At 44.1% G+C, this 20,806-nt stretch overlaps 1 protein-coding gene across 1 annotated transcript in view; it reads left to right on the top strand.

Moving 5' to 3' along the window:
* The window catches only part of LOC120986160 (stimulated by retinoic acid gene 6 protein-like), an 87,796-nt gene that overhangs the window by 56,290 nt on the left and 10,700 nt on the right, over positions 1-20,806 (top strand). The window contains exons 6-15 of the mRNA XM_040414552.1: positions 321-369; positions 570-692; positions 797-870; positions 2,579-2,690; positions 2,914-3,034; positions 3,132-3,207; positions 6,896-6,965; positions 10,560-10,608; positions 12,568-12,685; positions 19,699-19,818. Coding sequence (XP_040270486.1) covers positions 321-369; positions 570-692; positions 797-870; positions 2,579-2,690; positions 2,914-3,034; positions 3,132-3,207; positions 6,896-6,965; positions 10,560-10,608; positions 12,568-12,685; positions 19,699-19,818 — 912 coding nt within the window. The remainder of the gene's footprint in view (positions 1-320; positions 370-569; positions 693-796; positions 871-2,578; positions 2,691-2,913; positions 3,035-3,131; positions 3,208-6,895; positions 6,966-10,559; positions 10,609-12,567; positions 12,686-19,698; positions 19,819-20,806) is intronic.

Genomic DNA, 20,806 nt, shown 5'->3' with positions numbered 1-20,806 from the left:
TGCTTTTTTTTCTCACTCCCATCACTAGATGTCATTCTCGTAAATGACTATTCTCGGCCGCAAAACGGACAAGAATAAGACTACAGAACGGACATATAATTGCAGACAGCACACAAATGACATCAGTTTTTTTTGTGAACCCATAGAAATTAATGGGTCAGTGTGTTGTCCAAAAAGAATGTGGATCAGACACAGATGGAAAATCCGGTCATGTGCATGAACCCTTACTATGTACATGTAGGTCCTACTAAAGTTTATGTGTACCTGCCATTAATGTAACACAAAGAGAAAACTAATGCATTATACTAAACTCTTCACAGGTTTTGTGTACAACTGGCGAATATTCTTCAATGTCAAAAACTAGCTCATGTGAGTTTTCTCCATTCTTTATTCAACAAATACAATATCTAGTTGTATCCACCAAAGTAATGTCTCCATAGCCACAATGCAGCTGTCCTACAGAAGAAATATTTTATCAGATTACACATTGAGCTGTAACATAGAACTTAACTTTTATTGCATGCACTTCATAATGATTCATTAAACACCTAGCGTTATCTCCTCTGTAGGCCTCAGTCATACTCATCTTCACACCAGTCCCATCTCTAGCTTGCTGCCTATTTCTCATGGGGAGATTCCTACAACTGTTGATAATAGCAGCTCTATCTCTGTACAGACAGTTGGAGAGAAAGGTATTTTGAAAGAAATAGAGTCTTGCCTTTGGTAGTGCTACTCCCTCCCCACTTTGCTTATGTCAGATTTTATACAATGTGGTTTGTAAATTGCATCCTTACAGGAGGAAGAGGAGCCTCTTTTACCTCAACACTTGACCAACTATGTCAGAAATGTCCTAAAATCTGCTCCTGAAATGTGAGTGTGCTTACAGTAAGCCTAGTAAAATCTAGATAATATTCTCAATTCGCGTCAAAATAATCTTCTGATAGTCATAGTTACATGGTTGATGAGGTTGAAAGTCTATCAAGTTCAACCTATAATCCTATGGTGTTGATCCAGAGGAAGACAAACCCCCCTATGAATAGCTCTATAAATATATAACCCATAAAGTATAATATTTTATATTTTTCAAAAAATGCATCCAGGCCCCTCTTGAACTTGTTCACTGAATCAACCATCACAACTTTTTATGGCAGAGAATTCTGTAGTCGCATTTCTCTTACAGTAAAGAATCCCCATCTATGATGAGGGTGGCTCCCCTCTGTCTCTTCTGGATTGACAGATCTTGCTCTATAGGCCTAAAGGCCATTTTGACACAAGCGTATTAAGTCTGGCAAACACACTCCCTGTGTGAGCAGCGTTTCCCAAGCTGAACACTGCTCCTCTGACATGAATTCACTGCGATAAAATGATTTATAATGCTGTGAGTTCCAGTCTGACCGTGGCTGTACTAAATTGTACACAATAGAATTAAGTGAGTAAAGTTCCGTAGATCTGAGGTCAGGGGGTGAGTTCATATCTCAGGAGTGAAATACTGGTCTGACACGGAGTGTTTTTCCCGGACTGAATATGCTCGTGGGAGACTGGCCAAAGTTTGAGATCTGTCAATGAAGTTGGGCCAGATAAGGAAAAGCCAGAAGTGAGCAGCTAAACGAATAGTTGCCCTCATTTTAAAACACCAGTGGTCTAAACTTTGCACACCCCCCACCGGCCACTGGACAAAACACCTACTTTTATAGTCATTTCTCAAAAGCAACAAAAAAGGTTGCGTATTTTACTACCCTAATTAATAAATGTGTCTAGTCACCTGCATTGAGGAAATTCTGTAGCATCTGGTTAATATGTATGAATAGTTGTCCAGTTTCACATTAGAGCAGTGTTCCTTAAAAGGGGTTGTCTCACTTCAGCAAATAGCATTTATGATGTAGAGAAAGTTAATATAAGCCACTTACTAATGTATTGTGATTGTCCATATTGTCTCCTTTGCTGGCTGGATTTATTTTTCCATCACAGTATGCACTGCTTGTCTCCATGGTTACGGCCACCTTGCAATCAAGCAGTGGTGGTTGTGCCTCCACACTATAGGAAAAAGCGCCAGCCTATAGGCGCTCCCTCAGTCCGGACACCAAATAGGCCGTCGCTTTTTCCTATAGTGTGCAAGCACGGCCACCACTGATGGATTGCAGGGTGGTCGTAACCATGGAAACAAGCAATGTGTGTAATATAATGGAAAAATGACTCCAGCCAGAAAAGGAGGCTATATGGATAATAACAATATACTGTATTAGTAAGTGCCTTGTATTAAAACTTTCTCTACATGATAAATGCAGCTTACTGAAGTGAGACAATCCCTTTAACTCCAGTCCTCAGGACCCACCCGTTGGTCATAATTTGAGAAGATCTCACAGAATGAATACCTGAGGTAAGTCCTGATGCATTGACACTAACCATATCACCTGCTCAATACAAAAGGAAATCCTGAAAACATGACTGGCAGGTAGGCCCTGAGGACTGGAGTTGAGGAACACTGCATTAGAACATAATGAAATCTGGCGTCATGTTTTTATTTATACATCTCCAAGTCTTGTTGCCCTCACATATATCTTCTTTCTTTTCACTATAGAAATGACCAGAAACCTTGTCAAAGATGGAAGATTTATGCATGGGATACACATTTTAAATTTCCCACCAGGATGATAGTGACGGCGGTGCTCGGTTTGATCTGTTTGTACAATGTATGTTACATACAAATTTTACCTATCTATATTGCTGGTAAATAAATGTTACCGTGTAAGAATGGCCAGAATAGAAGACTGTAATAAAGGGTAGCACAAGAATTTCAGTAGAATATGGCAAAGAAGGGGGAAGATGTTGCAGATAAGAGGGCGGCACTCTGTACTCAACTTTCGGCTGAGTGGCTCATGTTCTATTCTGTATACCAAATCATATTCCTCTCAGTTTGTCCTTGTAGATTTATTTGTCTCGCCAAAAGCTGTGAAAGGCCTGGACAGCTGGATACTGACAACGGTTAACCTCTCCATTTTCAACCAGACTAAAGGGGTATTACTATTGCTAAGAGGTTAGACATTAGTCGTGCCTAAATATGCTCCATTTGCTGTGTTTCTGGTTGTGCCACTAGTTGTGGGAATTGTATTCTTTTCTTTGTATTTTTACAGATTGCTGGTTTTATTCGACCTTTCCGTCTGCTTTTACAAGTGTTATCTATGTCCTGCATGTGCTGTCAAGCTACAGGTAGCATTGTTTTCTGCCTGCAATCACTATTATTGATGCTTCTCGCTTTAATAAAAACATGCCAGATTTTGGTAGCCATATGTATAATTAGTGCTGTGCTGGATGATGTTTGGATATTAATAAGCAAGATCAATATTCGATTTGCAATATTCCCAAATTGTTTCTTTGGCATTACCAAAAAAAATACTTTGTGGGGAAGCTGGTGGAGATACTATCACTGCATCACTGCACGATCTTAGCATTTAGTAAGTAAACCTTTTGCACCTATTTGCACTCATGCTAATCCTCTGCAACCATTAGGCTCAGTTCAGACCTGAGCGTTCTGAAAGGAGCGCTCTGTATGCGCGATTGTACGGGCGTTTACAATCGCGCAGAGACAAGCGTACACACAGTGTCGCGCGTTCCCGAAAGTCTATGTACGGGAACGCGCGACAAGCACCCAAAAAAACGCTCCTGTACTTGTTTGAGCGTCGGGCGTTTTACAGCGCGATCGTACGCGCTGTAAAACGCCCAGGTGAGAACCATTCCCATAGGGAAGCATTGGTTTCTCCTTGTTGAGCGTTTTACAGCGCGTAGGAACGCGCTGTAAAACGCTCAGGTCTGAACTGAGCCTTAGGGTGCCTTCACACGTGGTGGAGAAATCTGCAGGAACTGGAAAGTGTCAGTCGCTGCCCTGTGTTCTGCTGTGTATATAATGATGTGGTGCGGCTTTTCTAAGGGCTCACGCACATGACTGTATGTATTTTGCGATCCGCAAAAAAAAACTATGACATCTGTGTTGCATCCGTTTTTTTTGCAACCATTGTAACAATGCCTGTCCTTGAACATGTTCTATTTTTATTTTTTTTGTGGAACGAACTTGCGGACATATGGAAACGGTATGCACACAAAGTCATTTCCGTTTTTTTGTGTACCCATTGAAGTGAATGGTTATGCATACGGGCTGCGGAAAAAAAATGGAACGGACGCGGAATGAAAATACAGTCATGTGTATGAGCCCTAAAGCAGAATGTCTCCATTCATTTCGATGGGGCATGTGACCCGCACAGAATTCTGCACCTGCATATTTACTGGCAGGTTTTATTGCCACATGTGGAGGCACCCTTACTTGAGCTATGCTACAGCGGGCAAGCTTAGGAGGGGGAAGTGGCTTACTAAACTTCTGGATAGGACTGCTGTGACATCAGAAGACCCAGTTTAAGGAGCGAGTATTTGAGCTAAGCTCAGTTAAAGGGATATTTCCTATCTGGGACATTAGTGGCAGTAGTGTCGCGGCCTTCTCGCTGTTTACCGCAGGCCCAGTGACGTCACAACTAATATCACTGGCCTAGGGGGGCTAAGCTCCATTCAAGTGAACAGAGCTTAGCCCCACCCAGGCCAGTGATACTAGTCGTGATGTCACTGGGCCTGAGGGAAACTGAGAGAAGGCTGCGGCGCTCCTGTAGCGCCGCTGCCTTCTCCATCAGCTGATCAGCGGGGGTCCCGGGTGTCGGACCCCCGCCGATCAGATGCTGATGATCTATCCAGAGGATAAATCATCGGTTTAAAAGAACTGCAGAACCCCTTTAAAAAAAAAACACCCAAACAATAAAATTATTTATTTCTGAAGCACCAAATATCACTTTACATAGCAAACGAAAAAATAGGATTAATAATAAATTACATGAAAACACAATAAACTATAACAGAATAATTGGTATGTACACCACATAAATATATTATACAGGAGGACAAAAGCTGGCTCTATAGTGCCACCTAATGTCTGAGCCTTTAAAAATGCCGTGGACCAATGTGGCAGCTCTACGAATCCTATAGATGGCATTAGCTTACACAGACATGCACCAGGGTCAGGCTTGTTGATCAATTTAGTGTGTGGCTCATATTGAGACAACATTTTATGCCAGAATTGTGGCTCAATTGTGTTGCGTATTAGGCCACAATCCTTTCATACGGAGCCACACACATTTTCCTTTAAGCCACATCCCTTATCTTTCCTGGCACATATAATTTCTCTAAACCTAGATGACACAATAGTGACACAACTTTACACATTTTGACAAAATTGACACCAAAACCTAGGAGCATATTAGTAAATGTTTTATAGGCCAATGACTTGGGAATATTAGCCAAAATCAGAGGGGGATATTTATTATAGCTGGTATACAGGAACACTGGCTTAGTTGCCCATAGCAACCAATCAGATTCCACCTTTTATTTGCCAAAGGAGGTCTGAAAAATGAAAAGTGGAATCTGATTGGTTGCTATGGGCAACTAAGCCAGTTCTACTTTACACCAAAACGACGGTCCATCCGCAAGCAGCTGTTTGGAGATTTTTGCCCCTCGTTAGTGTAGAGCTGGGTACTGGTTGACTTGGTGATAGGCCTTTGACGTGGGTCTTGGAGAATAAAATTTCTCTTTGCAATGACCACCAAGTTGGCGTAGGGAGTCTTATAAGCCAGGCAATGCTTCCTGGGAGAAAGATATTATCCAGCAGAACAAAATTTGGCTCCCTGGTGCCTCCTGTTGGATGGCTACCCTTAAGGCACCCTTTCACACGGGCGAGTTTTCCGCGCGGGTGCAATGCGTGAGGTGAACACATTGCACCCGCACTGAATCCTGACCCATTCATTTCTATGGGGCTGTGCACACGAGCGGCGATTTTCACGCATCACTTGTGCGTTGAGTAAATATCGCAGCATGCTCCTCTTTGTGCGTTTTTCACGTAACGCAGGCCCCATAGAAATTAATGGGGTTGCGTGAAAATCGCAAGCATCCGCAAGCAAGTGCGGATGCAGTGCGATTTTCACGCACGGTTGCTAGGTGACGATCGGGATGGAGAACTGATCATTATTATTTTCCCTTATAACATGGTTATAAGGGAAAATAATAGCATTCTGAATATAGAATGCTAAGTAAAATAGGGCTGGAGGGGTTAAAAAATAAAAAAGAATTTAACTCACCTTAATCCACTTGTTCGCGCAGCCGGCATCTCTTCTGTCTTCATCTGTGAGCAATAGGACCTTTGATGACGTCACTGTGTTCATCACATGGTCCGTCACATAGTGATGGGTCATGTGACGGACCATGTGATGAGCGTAGTGACATCATCAAAGGTCCTATTCCTCACAGAACAAGACAGAAGAGATGCCGGCTGCGCGAACAAGTGGATTAAGGAGAGTTAAAAAAAAAAATTTTTAACCCCTCCAGCCCTATTGTACTATGCATTCTGTATTCAGAATGCGATTATTTTCCCTTATAACCATGTTATAAGGGGAAATAATCCAATCTACACTACAACTAACCCAAACCTGAACTTCTGTGAAGAAGTTCGGGTCTGGGTACCACAGTCAGTTTTTTATCACGCGCGTGCAAAACACATTGCACCCGCGCGATAAAAACTGAACATCGGAACGCAATCGCAGTCAAAACTGACTGCAATTGCGTTCCTACTCGCGCGGGTTTGCCGCAATGCACCGGGACGCATACGGACCTAATCCGGACACGCTCGTCTGCAAGGGGCCTAAGTCTTTCCTTTTTCCCAGATAGCATTGCTTGGCCTATAAGACTCCCTAGGCTAACTTGGCGGTGTCCACAAGTAGAAATGTTATTGTCCCTGGATATGTGCTGTATAATATTGTTTTGTGGTCATTCAGGAAAATCCCTCCTGACATTTTCATTTTTGTTTTAGAAAAGAAATGAAGAAACTTTATAAAGGTGTCTCAGATATTTCGAGTGTGGATCGCCCTGCTGTAGTCCTGGTAATGCTATGACCCTCTACAATGTCGGTAGTCCGTGTATGTCATGTGAATGTTTTCGAATCCTCCTAAGGGCTCATGTGTCCGTTCCGTTTTTTTTTGGCGGCCATTCACTATGCAGCAAAAAAATGGAAATGACTCCTTATGCATTCCGTTTCCGTATGTCCACATGGCCCTTCCGAAAAAAAAGATAGATCATGTCCTATTTGTCCTATTTTTGTCCGTTTTGTGGACAAGCATAGGCATTGTTACAATTGATCCACAAAAAAAAAAAAACAGATGCAATATGGATATCACATGGACGTCATCTGTATTTTTTGCGGATCAGTGTTTTGTGGACCGCAAAATACATACGGTCGTGTGCATGAGTCCTAAAGTAGAGATAAGGGACTCAAAACTATTGTAATTTTCACTGAAAGAGTTCTTCTGGAGCAGTATTGTTTCAATGTGTGCACAAGCACACCTAGCTACAGCTTGTTTATTCAGCCCACATATGAAGAAATTAACTCGTAGAGGACCCGCGCCGTAAATGTACGGCGCAGATGTCTGTGACTTAAGGACCAGCGCCGTACATGTACGGCGCTGTGATCGGGTGGGTGCAGGAGATGTGCCCGCCCGATCTGCGGCAGGAGTCCGGCAGTCATTGATAGCCGGACCCCTGCTGCATGCACCGACATCGGTGAAATTATCAATGCCGGTGCATTAACCCTTGATGTACCGCAGTCAGTGCTGACCGCGGCACGTGCGATGTCTGTGCAGGGATCTGAGCTTCCATCGGGTCCCCGTGCTGCTGTGACCTGATGGCAGGGAAGACAGCCCGATGCCTTCCTGGAGAGCCTGTGAGATCCAGCCCCCTGGATCTCACAGGCAAACAGGCTGTAAGTGTATTGCAGTCTGTAATACACTTACAGCCAATGCATCACAATACAGAAGTATTGTGATGCATTGTAAATGGGATCAGATCCCCAAAAGTTAAAGTCCCAGAGTGGTACAAAAAATAAAGTGTGAAAAAAAGTTAAAAAAATAAAAGTTTTACAAAAAAAGTTTCAAGTAAAAAAAAAAAGCGTCCTTTTCCCAAAAGACAAATTAGTTATCGCCGCGTCTGTACCAACCGGCTCTATAAAAAGATCACATGATCTAACAACTCAAATGAACACCGTAAAAAATAAAAACGGTGCTAAAAAAACCTTTTTTTTGTCACCTTACATCACTTAAAGTGCAACACCAAGTGATCAAAAAGGGGTATGCCCCCCAAAATAGTACCAATCTAATCGTCACCTCATCCCACAAAAAATGATACCCTAACTAAGGCAATCGCCCAAAAATAAAAAAAACTATAGCTCTCAGACTATGGAGACACTAAAACATGATTTTTTTGGGTTTAAAAAAATGCTGTTATTGTGTAAAACTTCAAGGATAACTGTCACATTTAGACCCCAATTTCAATTTTCATATATGTAGTTAGTAATAACATGATATTCCAGAATCAGTTACTATTAGACTGACTTACCCCATATTTAATAAGATTCAGCCCTTAGCAACCAGTCTGCATAAAACTGCAATTTCACTATTCAGTTAAGATGGCCGCCACTGCCCTCACCCTGAGGCTAATCCCGCCTGCCCTCACTAGCCAGTAACAATAGCCCCCCAAAAGTGTCAGTAACCAGAGCCCTCCCCCTAAAGGGTTAATCTCCTGCAGCACAAAGGGGTCATCTTACCACATGTTGCTTTCATTTATACACTGAGCAGATGGCAGATCTCCCTTCCCTGGTCTGCGCTGCTCCAGCTCTGCTGAGTGAGGGAGCGTCTGCCAAACGCAGGGACAGGGAGAAGTGCACACAGCCCAGGCACTGTTATCAGCTGCTGGGGAGGACCTGGCTTTAATCATTTACTTACAGTCCCTGGCTGTCAGTAATCTGACCTTGCACGCAGCCTGCTTCTGCGTCCTCCATCCTTCAGAGGACAGACCATGCCTAGCAACCCTATTTTAAGCACAGGTAAAAGTAGGCAGTAAAGGGAACAAAAATGTGGAATTAAGGGGTTATTGAATACATAGTAAAAGTTGAAATAGGGCCACCAAGGTGATATTACTAATCACCACAATCTAATACTCCAAAAAATATATATACGACAGTTATACTTTAAGTATATAAAAAAGTATACATATTAGGTATCGCCGCATCTGTTGCTAAGCTCAGACAAAGACATTGCAGCCTTCTCATTGGCCCACAAGCAAGAAGCAGGGAGGGATCATGGGTTCAGATGAAAAAAAAATCTAGAATATTCGAAAATACGAATATATATCACTATAGTCTAAATATTTGCGAATTCTCGAAGTGCCGATATTTGCGATTCGAATATTCGCGTCCAACACTAATAGATACATGTAACAAGGGGACTAGTATAGGGAACTACCCTAACTCTTCATGCTCCCCCCCCCCCCCAAAAAAAAAATACCAACAGAAAATGCTAAAATGCAGGTTAGTGAGCAAAAAATTTAAGAATGAGTAGTAAACAATTTATTCCCTAATAATGCAAATCTCAAATAAACTAAAAAATATACCACAGTAATAAATATGGCAAATTACCACTAAAATATGATGGGGAAGAGTGCAGAGTCCCCTTGCGTATTGCCCCTCCATAGCTTCCTCAGGGCTCACCACCATATACATCACCAGGTTTTAGGATGCAGTTCTGCAAGCAAAAATGATCACTTTTGAGAAAAAGTTCAATGATCCTCTGCTCAGGTCTGTGCTAATCAGTTCCATTAATCTGCTCCATCATAAGATCAGTACAATCAAAATGACGCCAGTGCCGGATCTGTCACATGATGGACAAAGACTGTAATGGGATTGAGTTTCTGTCATGGTGTCTGTCTGCAGCCTCTAACGCAGATGTGAACACAGCCTTTACTGGCTATAACTGAAATTTATAAAAGTAAACCTCTGTTGGATACGAATGGGCATACCTGAGTATGTCTGATGACCTGGCTGTGTACTTGCTGGGGATTTCCACATCGGCCACGGGCGTAGCTATAGTGGAAGGGGCTGCTACGAGGCTCGAACTCAGAAGGGGCGCCTCTGAGAGGAGGACTGAAAGATTTTACTGTCAGGGCGCCCTCAACAGTATCATACAGTACATTTTATACAGTGAAATGACATAGTTTATACATGTAGGAAACGGACGGAGCGGCTGGGCCTTGTCTGAGAGCATGATATTGACTAGCCGCAGGAGTAAGGGTTGCACGGGAGAAGGGGGAGGCTTGGGGAAATGGATGGGGGGCGTTCAAAAATTTGCTGTGGGGCCCCGTCAGTTCTAGTTACGCCACTGCTGTCTGCATTGATAAAAATGGGAAATCAGTAACACAAATAGACATGCTGCAGATTTCAAATCCGCACCGCATGTCATGTGTGGATTCATGTTGTGGACATTTTCATTGCAGAAAATCCACAGTATTTCCATCACGTGTAGATGTACACTTACATGTAAAAATAATCTGGGTAGCTTGCAAGGAATTCCTGGATTAGTAATATATATATGTAAAATACATACAGAAAATGTGTTTCTGCCACTTATTTATTATTGCTTGCATTTCAGGCAGCCAGTATCCGATATACTGGAAATCAGATTGCATATTTGCTGTGGGGTAGGTAAAAAAATGTCTTCTATGTTCTATTACATTAATGTATATGAAGCATTTTGTGATTCGGGAATATACATAAAAGCACCTACTGCACAGAAAGATTTCAAGGGGTTGTGTAGCGCTACAATATTGATCACCTGTCCTCAGGATAGGACATCAATATCATATCGGAAGGGGGGGGGGGGGGTCTGGCTCCAGGCACCGATCAGCTGTTTAAATGTAGCAGCACTCGTGTGTGAGTGCTACTTCCTCCTAAAAATTACCTGTGCACCGTCTCCCTTGCAGTGTAATTGCAATCCATTCATTTGAATGGGACGAGCAGTTGTAATTACACTGCGCTGCTTCTACAAATGAGAAGGGAAAGCAGCACTAGCATGACTGCCATCACCTCTTCAAACAGCTGATCTGCTTGGGTCCTGGGAGTTGGACCCCCATAGATCTGATATTGCTGACTAGGGATGAGCGTTGATTCGCAATAAACTTCGTTGTTATACTGTACAGTATTAGAATGTATTGGCTCCAATGGACCCGAAGTTATTAATTTGTGAAGTCGCGCGAGACTTTGTGTAATAACTTCGGGAATTAATTTATACTGTAAAAAAACCTTGGTACCGAACCAGAGTTCGGTACCAAGGTTTTTTACAGTAATAATTCCCAAAGTAGCTTTGGCTCATCGGAGCCAATGCATTCTAATGCTGTTACAGAGCGGGAACTTCGTAAAGTATTACAACAAAGCCGATTCACTCATCCCTATTGACGATCTATCCTGAAGATAGGTCATCAATGTTGTAGCACTGCACAACCTCTTTAATGAGTCCTACTCATCGACCTCAGTCATTGAGAAAAAACATATAACTGGTTTTAATTGTTTTATTTTCTATAGCAGGGGTAGGCAACCTCCGACACTCCAGCTGTTGTGTATGCATGCATACTTGCTCTGCTCTTCTAAGAACTCTCATACAAATGAATGGAGCATGTTGGGAATTGTAGTTTCACAACAGCTGGAGTGCCGGAGGTTGCTGATCCCTGTTCTATAGTATATTAGAACATAGGTTATTTACCGTATTTTTCACCCCATAAGACGCATTTCCCCCCCCCCCCAAAAGGACCAGGAAGCGGTGAAGGCCCTGTACTCACCGCTTCCCGGTCCTCGACTGTGCAGTGGCTGCCAGTTCACAGCACAGCCAACAGCAGGAGGAAGAAGATGGCGGGCGGTGAGGAGCGGCAGCGTCCAGGAGCAGGAGAGGCAAGTGTTTTATTTTATGAAACATGAGGCTGCTTGGGGCTGATCTGATATGGGGGGCTGCAATGGGGGTGATGAGAGGCATAATGGCTGATAATGGGGGCATAAGGACTGATATGGGGACTAATGAGAGGCTTAAGGGATGATAATGGGGGCTGATATGGGGGCTAATGAGAGGCATGGGGGGTGATGAGAGGCATAAGGCTGATAATGGGGCTGATAAGAGGCATAAGGCTGATAATGGGGGCTGATATGGGGGCTAATGAGAGGCATGGGGGGTGATGAGAGGCATAGGGGCTGATATGGGGGCTGATGAAAGGCATGGGGCTCTTATCTGAGGTCTGATTCGGGGTCATTTACATTGGGGTCTGAGCTGACGTCTGATTGGGGGTCTGATCTGAGGTCTTATTAACATTGGGGATCTGATTGGGGCTGTCAGCTGAGGTCTGATTGACATTGGGGGTCTGACCTGAGGTGTAATGAAAAATATTTTTTTCTTATTGTTCTCCTCTAACACCTAGGTACGTCTTATGGGCCGATGCGTCTTAGAGAGCGAAAAATACGGTAACTGTTCTAGTTCTGGCATAATGATATAAAATATACATGCACTTAGCCTTATGATTTAATCTTGGGGGATCCAGTATAGATAACTATTTGAATCCCATGGACACAATGTGGAACGTGTCACCATCTCCCGCTGTCTTTTCTATGTTTCCTAGGATACTTTCTACTGCACATCATGTTCTTCTTGAAAAGTCTGATTATAACATTCTGGTTTGTCATCCCAATCAAAGAGGGCAAAGGAATGCTGGTTTTTCAGATCTTCGGTTATACAGTGTAAGAATCCTATGAGTTTTGTGGATTTTTTTCCACTGGCCCTAATATTGGGGAAACAGAGAAGTAAAATAGTAGCTGAGTATATTTATTTTTATCAATATTCATTTTGAATTCATCATGTGACAAGCTGGTCATCTTGCATTAGCAAGATACCTGGGAAGCAGAAATTTTGTTGTAGGGCAGTATGGGGGACATTTATCATATCAGAGATCAGTTTTGTGGAATTATACAGTAGGCACCCGCTCTCACTGCCAGGACCCGATGCTCAGATGCTGGCAATGGTCAATATTGTCCACAGCATCTGAGCAGTTAGAGGGAGGGCCAGGGCCGGCGTCATAACCCGGCATCCCCGGGCAAGTGCCGGGGCCCAATGCTCCTGGGGGGGCCCACTGAGCTGCTATGAGCACTTCCATCAATACAGATGGGAGCTCTCACTGCTGTCCTTTCACATACGCAGTACCCCTCTGGTGGGCCCCCTGAGCTGCAGGGACTCAGGACACGCCCCCTCTACACAGGACACGCCCCCTCTACACAGGACACAGGCTGCCTGAGGAGACTGGAGAGAGACCGCAGGGCTGGAGCTGGAGCAGAGAAGTGTGAACACAGTCTGTGAGTCTGCACTGTGACTGTCTCTTCTCTGTGGGACAGAAGGAAAGGGGGGGACACTGCTGCTTCATTCTATTTAGTTGTGTTACTGTTTTATTAAGCAGATTGCCTCCATGACACCTGCCCCCCCCCCATATCCTGTCCTATATCACCCTTATGGAGCCCCTGCTGTCTCCTTTCCTCCCTCATGTATCCAGAGCTCCTGTCCCACCCTCCTATCTCCTATTGCTGCCCTGCACAGACCTCCTGCCACTACTTGTATGAATCCCCCTCAGAGCCCCTTCAACCTACTTGCTGTGTCCACCCCTCCTGTCCATCCAGGGCCCCGGGCCCCTGTCTCACTCCTCTGCCTCTCATTATGGTGGCATCTGAACCGCATTCACCATAAGGACCTTCTAACATCACAGGGTCATGTGACTGTGCCCCCCACCCCGTACTGTGCCCCTTTATACCCTGCATTGTGCCCTCTTACCACACTCTGTGCAGTGCCCATAGTCATTCCCTGTACTGTGCCCTCTTATACCCTTTTATCCGGTCACTGTATGGTGGTTTTATCCTTGTATGGCGGTGTTATCACTATATGGCGGTGTTATCACTATATGGCGGTGTTATCACTATATGGCGGTGTTATCACTATATGGCGGTGGTATCCAATAACTGGATGGCCATAACTGTATCCCTTTCTGCCCACACCACTTTTTTTAGACCTGGCATGAGCGGGAAAAGATACAGATTGCGGTGTTAAGGACCTTTGCGCCACATCTGTGTCAGAAATACGCCTAATATAGACGTATTTCTATATAATAAATGACCCCCTAATCGTATGATTATTCGGGGGGTGGGGCTAATATCTTTATATTATATAGATTCTAGTGTATTATACTGTGCCCTGTATTTTCCAGTAGAAAATGATCCTTGGGAAGCACAGTCCTCATCCCTGACCACCAGGACCAGGTAGCGCTCTGTCAGTACATGGCGTCCTCCCCTCTCCTCCATACTGCTCCGCTGTGTACTGGTGCTTATTCTGACACTAGGGCTGGGTTCACATCACATTTTTGCCATCCATTTAATGCATACTGAAAATGTATGCATTGACAGATGCCTCAGACTGATGCCGTACAGTGGCGTCCGTTCACCATACAGTTCCATGGTAAAAAAACATATACGTTAACGTATGCATTTTTTACTTGACTCTGCAGGATACAAAAACGTGGAGTGCTGCACATGTGTATACATCAAACCGATAGGAAAAACGTAATGTGAACACACATTGGGGGGGAGGGGGGCGTACTAAATTTCGCTGTGGGGCCCAGTCAGTTCTAGCTCCATCACTGCACATCTCCTTCTCTCCTCCAGGCCTGGCTCACTGCTGCAGCGGGCCGGAGGAGAGAAGGAGCGCAGGGAGCTGCGGTTAGTGAATGACAGGACCACCAGCTCCCCTGCAATGATAGGTATGTGAGGGGGCCACTGGGGGGTCATTCATCACACTGTGAGGGTCCCTTACACAGTATAATGACTCCCAGTGCCCCCCATTTAGTATAATGATCCCCATTGACCCTCCATTTAGCATAATGACCACCAGATCCCCCATTAAATATAATAACCCCTCGTGCCCCCTCCATACAGTATAACCCCCAGTGTGGGGGCGACTGGGGGTCATTATTCTGAATGGAGGGTCACTGTGGGGTCATTATACTGTGAGGGCCCTTTACATAGTATAATGACCCCCAGTGTCCCCCATTTAGTATAATGATCACCAATGACCCTCCATTCAGTATAATGACCCCCAGAGCCCCCTCCATACAGTATTCCCCCCGTGTGGGGGCTACTGGGGGTCATTCAGGGCCGGCTCTAGGTTCATGTGGGGAGCTGGGAGCTGCGGTTAGTGAATGACAGGACCACCAGCTCCCCTGCAATGATAGGTATGTGAGGGGGCCACTGGGGGGTCATTCATCACACTGTGAGGGTCCCTTACACAGTATAATGACTCCCAGTGCCCCCCATTTAGTATAATGATCCCCATTGACCCTCCATTTAGCATAATGACCACCAGAGCCCCCATTAAATATAATAACCCCTCGTGCCCCCTCCATACAGTATAACCCCCAGTGTGGGGGCGACTGGGGGTCATTATTCTGAATGGAGGGCCACTGTGGGGTCATTATACTGTGAGGGCCCTTTACATAGTATAATGACCCCCAGTGTCCCCCATTTAGTAATGATCACCAATGACCCTCCATTCAGTATAAATACCCCCAGAGCCCCCTCCATACAGTATTCCCCCAGTGTGGGGGCTACTGGGGGTCATTATTCTAAATGGGGGCGACTGGGGGTTATTATTCTGAATGCAGGGCCACAGGTGGTCATTATACAGTGGGGGGGGGGAATTGGGGGTTCATTATACTGTGTGAAGGGCCACTAGTAGTCATTATACTGTATAGGGGCCACTGGGGGTCATTATACCGTGTAGGAGCCACAGGGGGACATGTCAATGTAAAAAAATGCCTCATGGGGGCCCACTGGGATTTATCGCCCAAGGGCCCACATGAACCTGGAGCCGGCCCTGGGGAGGGCGCTCCCTCTGTCCTCCTATTGGCACCTCACGATTGCAATGGGATGCAGAGTACTTGGCATGGCAGCTTGGGGGCCTTTTTAAGGGCCCCAGGCCTGCTGTGTCCTAGCCGCTAATGCATCCTGTCTCTGGCAGGATGTATAAGGGTGGCTGCACAAGGTGCAGATTATGCATGATTTTTCTGCGCGGATTTCATGCTTGGAAAAAAACGCTGTGTTATCCAGTGACAGCAAAGTGAATGAGAATTGACAAATCTCATGTACACTTAGCTTTTTTCCTAGGTGTGGAAATTGATCTGCTTTGCAGATTTTACAATCCACAGCATGTCAATTGTTCTGTAGAGTGGTTTTCCCCATAGAATTCAAATTCTGCACCAAAAACGCAATAAATAGTGTGGATATTTGTGTGGTTCTGGTGCAGATTTCTTGCAGATTTTCTGCACACAAACATGCACTGTGTGCAGGTACCCTTAGGCCCCTTGCAGACGAGCGTGTGCGGATTAGGTCCGGATGCGTTGCGAATGCGTTCAGTGAAAAATGCACGATTTCATTCAGTTTTGTCTGCGATCGCGTTCAGTTTTTATCGCGCGGGTGCAATGCGATTTAATGCATTTTGCACACGCGTGATAAAAAACTGAAGGTATACAAACAACATCTCTTAGCAACAATCCGTGAAAAATGCATCGCATCCGCACTTGCTTGCGGATGCGATTTTCACGCAGCTCCATTCACTTCTATGGGGCCACCGTTGTGTGAGAATTGCAGAATATAGAGCATGCTGCAATTTTCACTCAACGCACAAGTGATGCGTGAAAACCAACGCACATGTACAAAGCCCCATTGAAATAAATGGGTCCCGATTCCGTGTGGGCGCAATGCGTTCACCTCCCGCATTGCACCTGTGCGGAAAACTCGCTCGTGTGAAAGGGACCTTAGTGTGACTATGACTATGCACTGTAATTCTGTCCCTTTTTAAAAAAAATGTTTTATGGTTGGACAACCCATTTAACCTTGGTATGTTGTGTATGGTGTACCAGGAAATATAATTCATACTTTTCCTAGGCATAACATTTTTTGTCATATATCAAAACATTAAATAAACATTGGAACCAAACAGACAAATTTACTATTATTATAATATACAAAATAAAATTACCAAAGTAACAGGCAGTGATGCTTCAGATATGTTGTTCCATTGGGCATAAATTGTAAGCTCTTGTAGATAGATAGATAGACCTAGTATTTGACCTGACGTTTGATTTGTCAATTAGTTTGGTACTCTGCTCCGGAACATGTTGGTGTTATATAAATAAGGGATAATGTTATATAAATACGGGATCATGTTATCTAAATAAGGGCTAGTGTACTCAACCATGATCGGTCCAGGAAACACAGATCGTGTGTCAGCTGGATCTCCTGGGACAACCATGGATCCCATGACCTGAACTGACTGCATCATAGTGTTTTATGATACAGTCCGTTCATATCTGATCGTGGGACTAATTCTGTGTACTAACATGATCATATGAGTACACAGCATTAGCCCCCCGATCACATAGAGGCTGACTGTATCATAGATTTCTGATACAGTCCGTTCAGGTCAGTAGAGCCTAGGCCAGCCTGGGAGATGTAGCTGACATAGACCGTTTTATTGGTCTGATCACTTTTGTGTCATTTTCATGTAAAGGAGACTACAATGCATGAATTTTTAGAAAATAATCTACGTATGTAGTGCCATATAGGGTATGAAAAATACATTGGATTAAATTGTTAGTTTCTCAGGATCCTGATGCATTTTTTCAAAAAAACAATAGAAACCAGGTGTAGGTTAATATCATTAAAGGGGTTGTCTCACTGCAGCAAGTGGCATTTATCATGTAGAGAAAGTTAATACAAGGCACTTACGATTGTATTGTGATTGTCCATATTGCCTCCTTTGCTGGCTGGATTCATTTTTCCATCACATTATTCACTGTTCGTATCCAAGAGTTATGACCACCAGTGATGGCCAGTTCGCATTGTTCGCCCGTGAACACATGCGAGCTGCCATCTTAAATCACAAGTCCGGCGATGCACAGGTAAGTCCTTACTTGTGGAGAATACAAATGTGATCGCATTCTATATCCAGCATTCTGCCCTGCCTCCATGCTGGATGAGACATTGGTGTACATTTTGGCCAAAGCGTAATAAGCCACTCACCGCGTCAAGGTTGCCTCCATTTGAGTGGTCCCTAACACTTGTTCCTACCTGTTTATGGGCCATGACAGCCACATAAAATCCAGGGAATGCAGGTCAGCATGCAAGCCAAGCACACTCTGCTTGGCTTGCATGCTGACCTGCATTCCCTGGATTTTATGTGGCTGTCATGGCCCATAAACAGGTAGGAACAAGTGTTAGGGACCACTCAAATGGAGGCAACCTTGACGCGGTGAGTGGCTTATTACGCTTTGGCCAAAATGTACACCAATGTCTCATCCAGCATGGAGGCAGGGCAGAATGCTGGATATAGAGTGCGATCACATTTGTATTCTCAGTTTGTATATGTATTTCGCCATAGTGATCTCTATATGCAGGTTGTGCTGACTCAATTCCCAAAAAGTCCTTACTTGTACCTCTGCGCGAGCCGGTCTGAAAACAAATGCGGTCAGCGGGAGCAGGCAGTTCGGAGAACAGCCCGATGAAGGCCCCCGGCGGCTGCCTACTCCCGGTGACCGCATTTGTTTTCAGACCAGCTCGCGCCCAGGCACAGGTAAGGACTTACCTGTGCATCGCCGGACTTGTGAGAAAAGATGGCAGCCCGCATGTATTCGCGGGCGAACAATGCGAACTGGCCATCACTGATGACCACCCTACAATTCAACAGTGGTGGCCATGCTTGCACACTATAGGAAACGACTTCAGCCGGGACCACAAGCGCGCACATAGGACTGCACTTTTTCCTATAGTGTGCAAGCAAGACCACCACTGCTGGATTGCAGGGTGGTCATAACCCCTGTATATGAGTAGTGTATAATGTGATGGAGAATTATATCCAGCCAGCAAAGGAGGCAACATGGACAATCACAATACATTAGTAAGTGCCTTGTGTTAACTTTCTCTACATGATAAATGCCATTTGCTGAAGTGACACAACTCCTTTAACATGTAGAGTAACTGTTGAGGTTAAGGGTATGACCACACAGGTTTCTGGATGCAGTTTTGAAAGCCAAAACCAGGAGTGAATTAAAAAAAAGAGGAGAAGCCATATCTGCCCTTTATCCTTTCACTTCTTTTGTGATCCACTCCTGATTTTGGCTTCCAAAACTGCATCAGGAAACCTGACCATGGGCCTGTACCCTAAGGGTATATTGCACTACTGATGATTAGAGATGAGCAAATTTCATGTTTTGAAATTCGTTCACACTTCGTTTGGTGGTAAAAGGTGAATTGCGTTATGGATTCCGTTACCACAGACCATAACGCAATTCTATGATGGAATGCATAACGGAATGCCTTTAGAGGCATTCCGTTATTCATTCCGTCATAATAGAAGTCTATGGGCTGCAAAACAGATCCGCCCGTGTCTGTTATGAAGGGGAGTCCTGTCCTGCATACGGGAAATGGGATGGATCTGTTTTGCAGCCCATAGACTTCTATTATGACAGAATGAATAACGGAATGCCTCTAAAGGCATTCCGTTATGCATTCCATCATAGAATTGCGTTATGGTCTGTGGTAACGGAATCCATAACGCAATTCACCTTTTACCAGTAAACAATGCGTGAATGAATTTCATAAGCGGAAATTCACTCATCTCTACTGATGATCTTGAATGGTGTTTGTGTTGTGTGTTGTAGGTTGGGAATAATCATCATGATAGCTGTGATTCTTGCTCAGATCTTGGCAGCACATTTCCTTTTCCTACAAGATAAAATCTCACCAAACAATAAGAACAAGCCATTGGCTATCAATAACAGGTGGGTTTATGCTTCTGTATGAATGTATGAATATGTGTACAGTATTTATTCCTAGTGTATGCTAAATGCTTGAGACATGCTAATATTTTAGTACAAAACCTGGTTGTCAATCTTTAATGGGAACCTGTCAGGAGATTCATACTGCCGAAATATAACCAGCATGAAACATTTCCATGCTCCCTGGTTACTAGCTGTGACATTTCAGAGAAAACAGTTTAAGGGCTCATGCACATGGCCATTGCCATTTTTGCTTGCCCGCGAATTCCGAATTTGCAAAACTCGGATATCGGCCGTGTGTGTTACGCATTTTGCAGAATGGAACGTACTGCCCTCTTTAGAACTGTCCTATCCTTGTCCATGAATTTTTTTTGCAGGGCTGCAGAACAGACATACGGATGTGGACAGCACACGGGTGTGCTTTCTGCATCGTTTGTGGCCCCATTAAAGTAAATGGGTTCGCATCCAACGCACAAAAAATGCAAATCGAGTGCGGACCAAATTTTTTTTTGTGTGCATGAGCCCTAAGACTTAGGCTACACCTAGACTTTTTGGAGCACTTTTAATTGATTTTAGGGTACGGCCACACCATCTGGTTTCTGCATGCAGTGACCAGAAGTGAATAAAAAAAAAAGAGAAGTATCTGTCCTTTATACTTTCTCTCCGTTTATGATCCACTCTTGATTTTGGCTTCTAACACTGCATGCAGAAACCTGACCATGTGGTTCTACCCCTAAAGGGAACCTGTCGCTGAGGGCAGCATCGTACAATGACAGACCTGCTGATTTCAGAGGTCTGTCAATTTTGAGTTAGCAGTCAGTACAATTATAGTAGAAAATATGGTTTAAACAGAGCCTTACTGCTTAGAAATCATTATTATTAAAAATTTTCTCTAAAGTTAACATAATATGAGGTATTCGGTTAGAGAAACAAAGCTTTATGTCCTACGGTAACCTGAAAATGTAATATACTGTATATCAGATGACCTGCG

Source organism: Bufo bufo, chromosome 1 (genome assembly GCF_905171765.1).
Source record: "Bufo bufo chromosome 1, aBufBuf1.1, whole genome shotgun sequence".
NCBI classification, from domain to species: Eukaryota; Metazoa; Chordata; class Amphibia; order Anura; family Bufonidae; genus Bufo; species Bufo bufo.
This window is presented reverse-complemented; position numbering and strand designations above follow the sequence as displayed.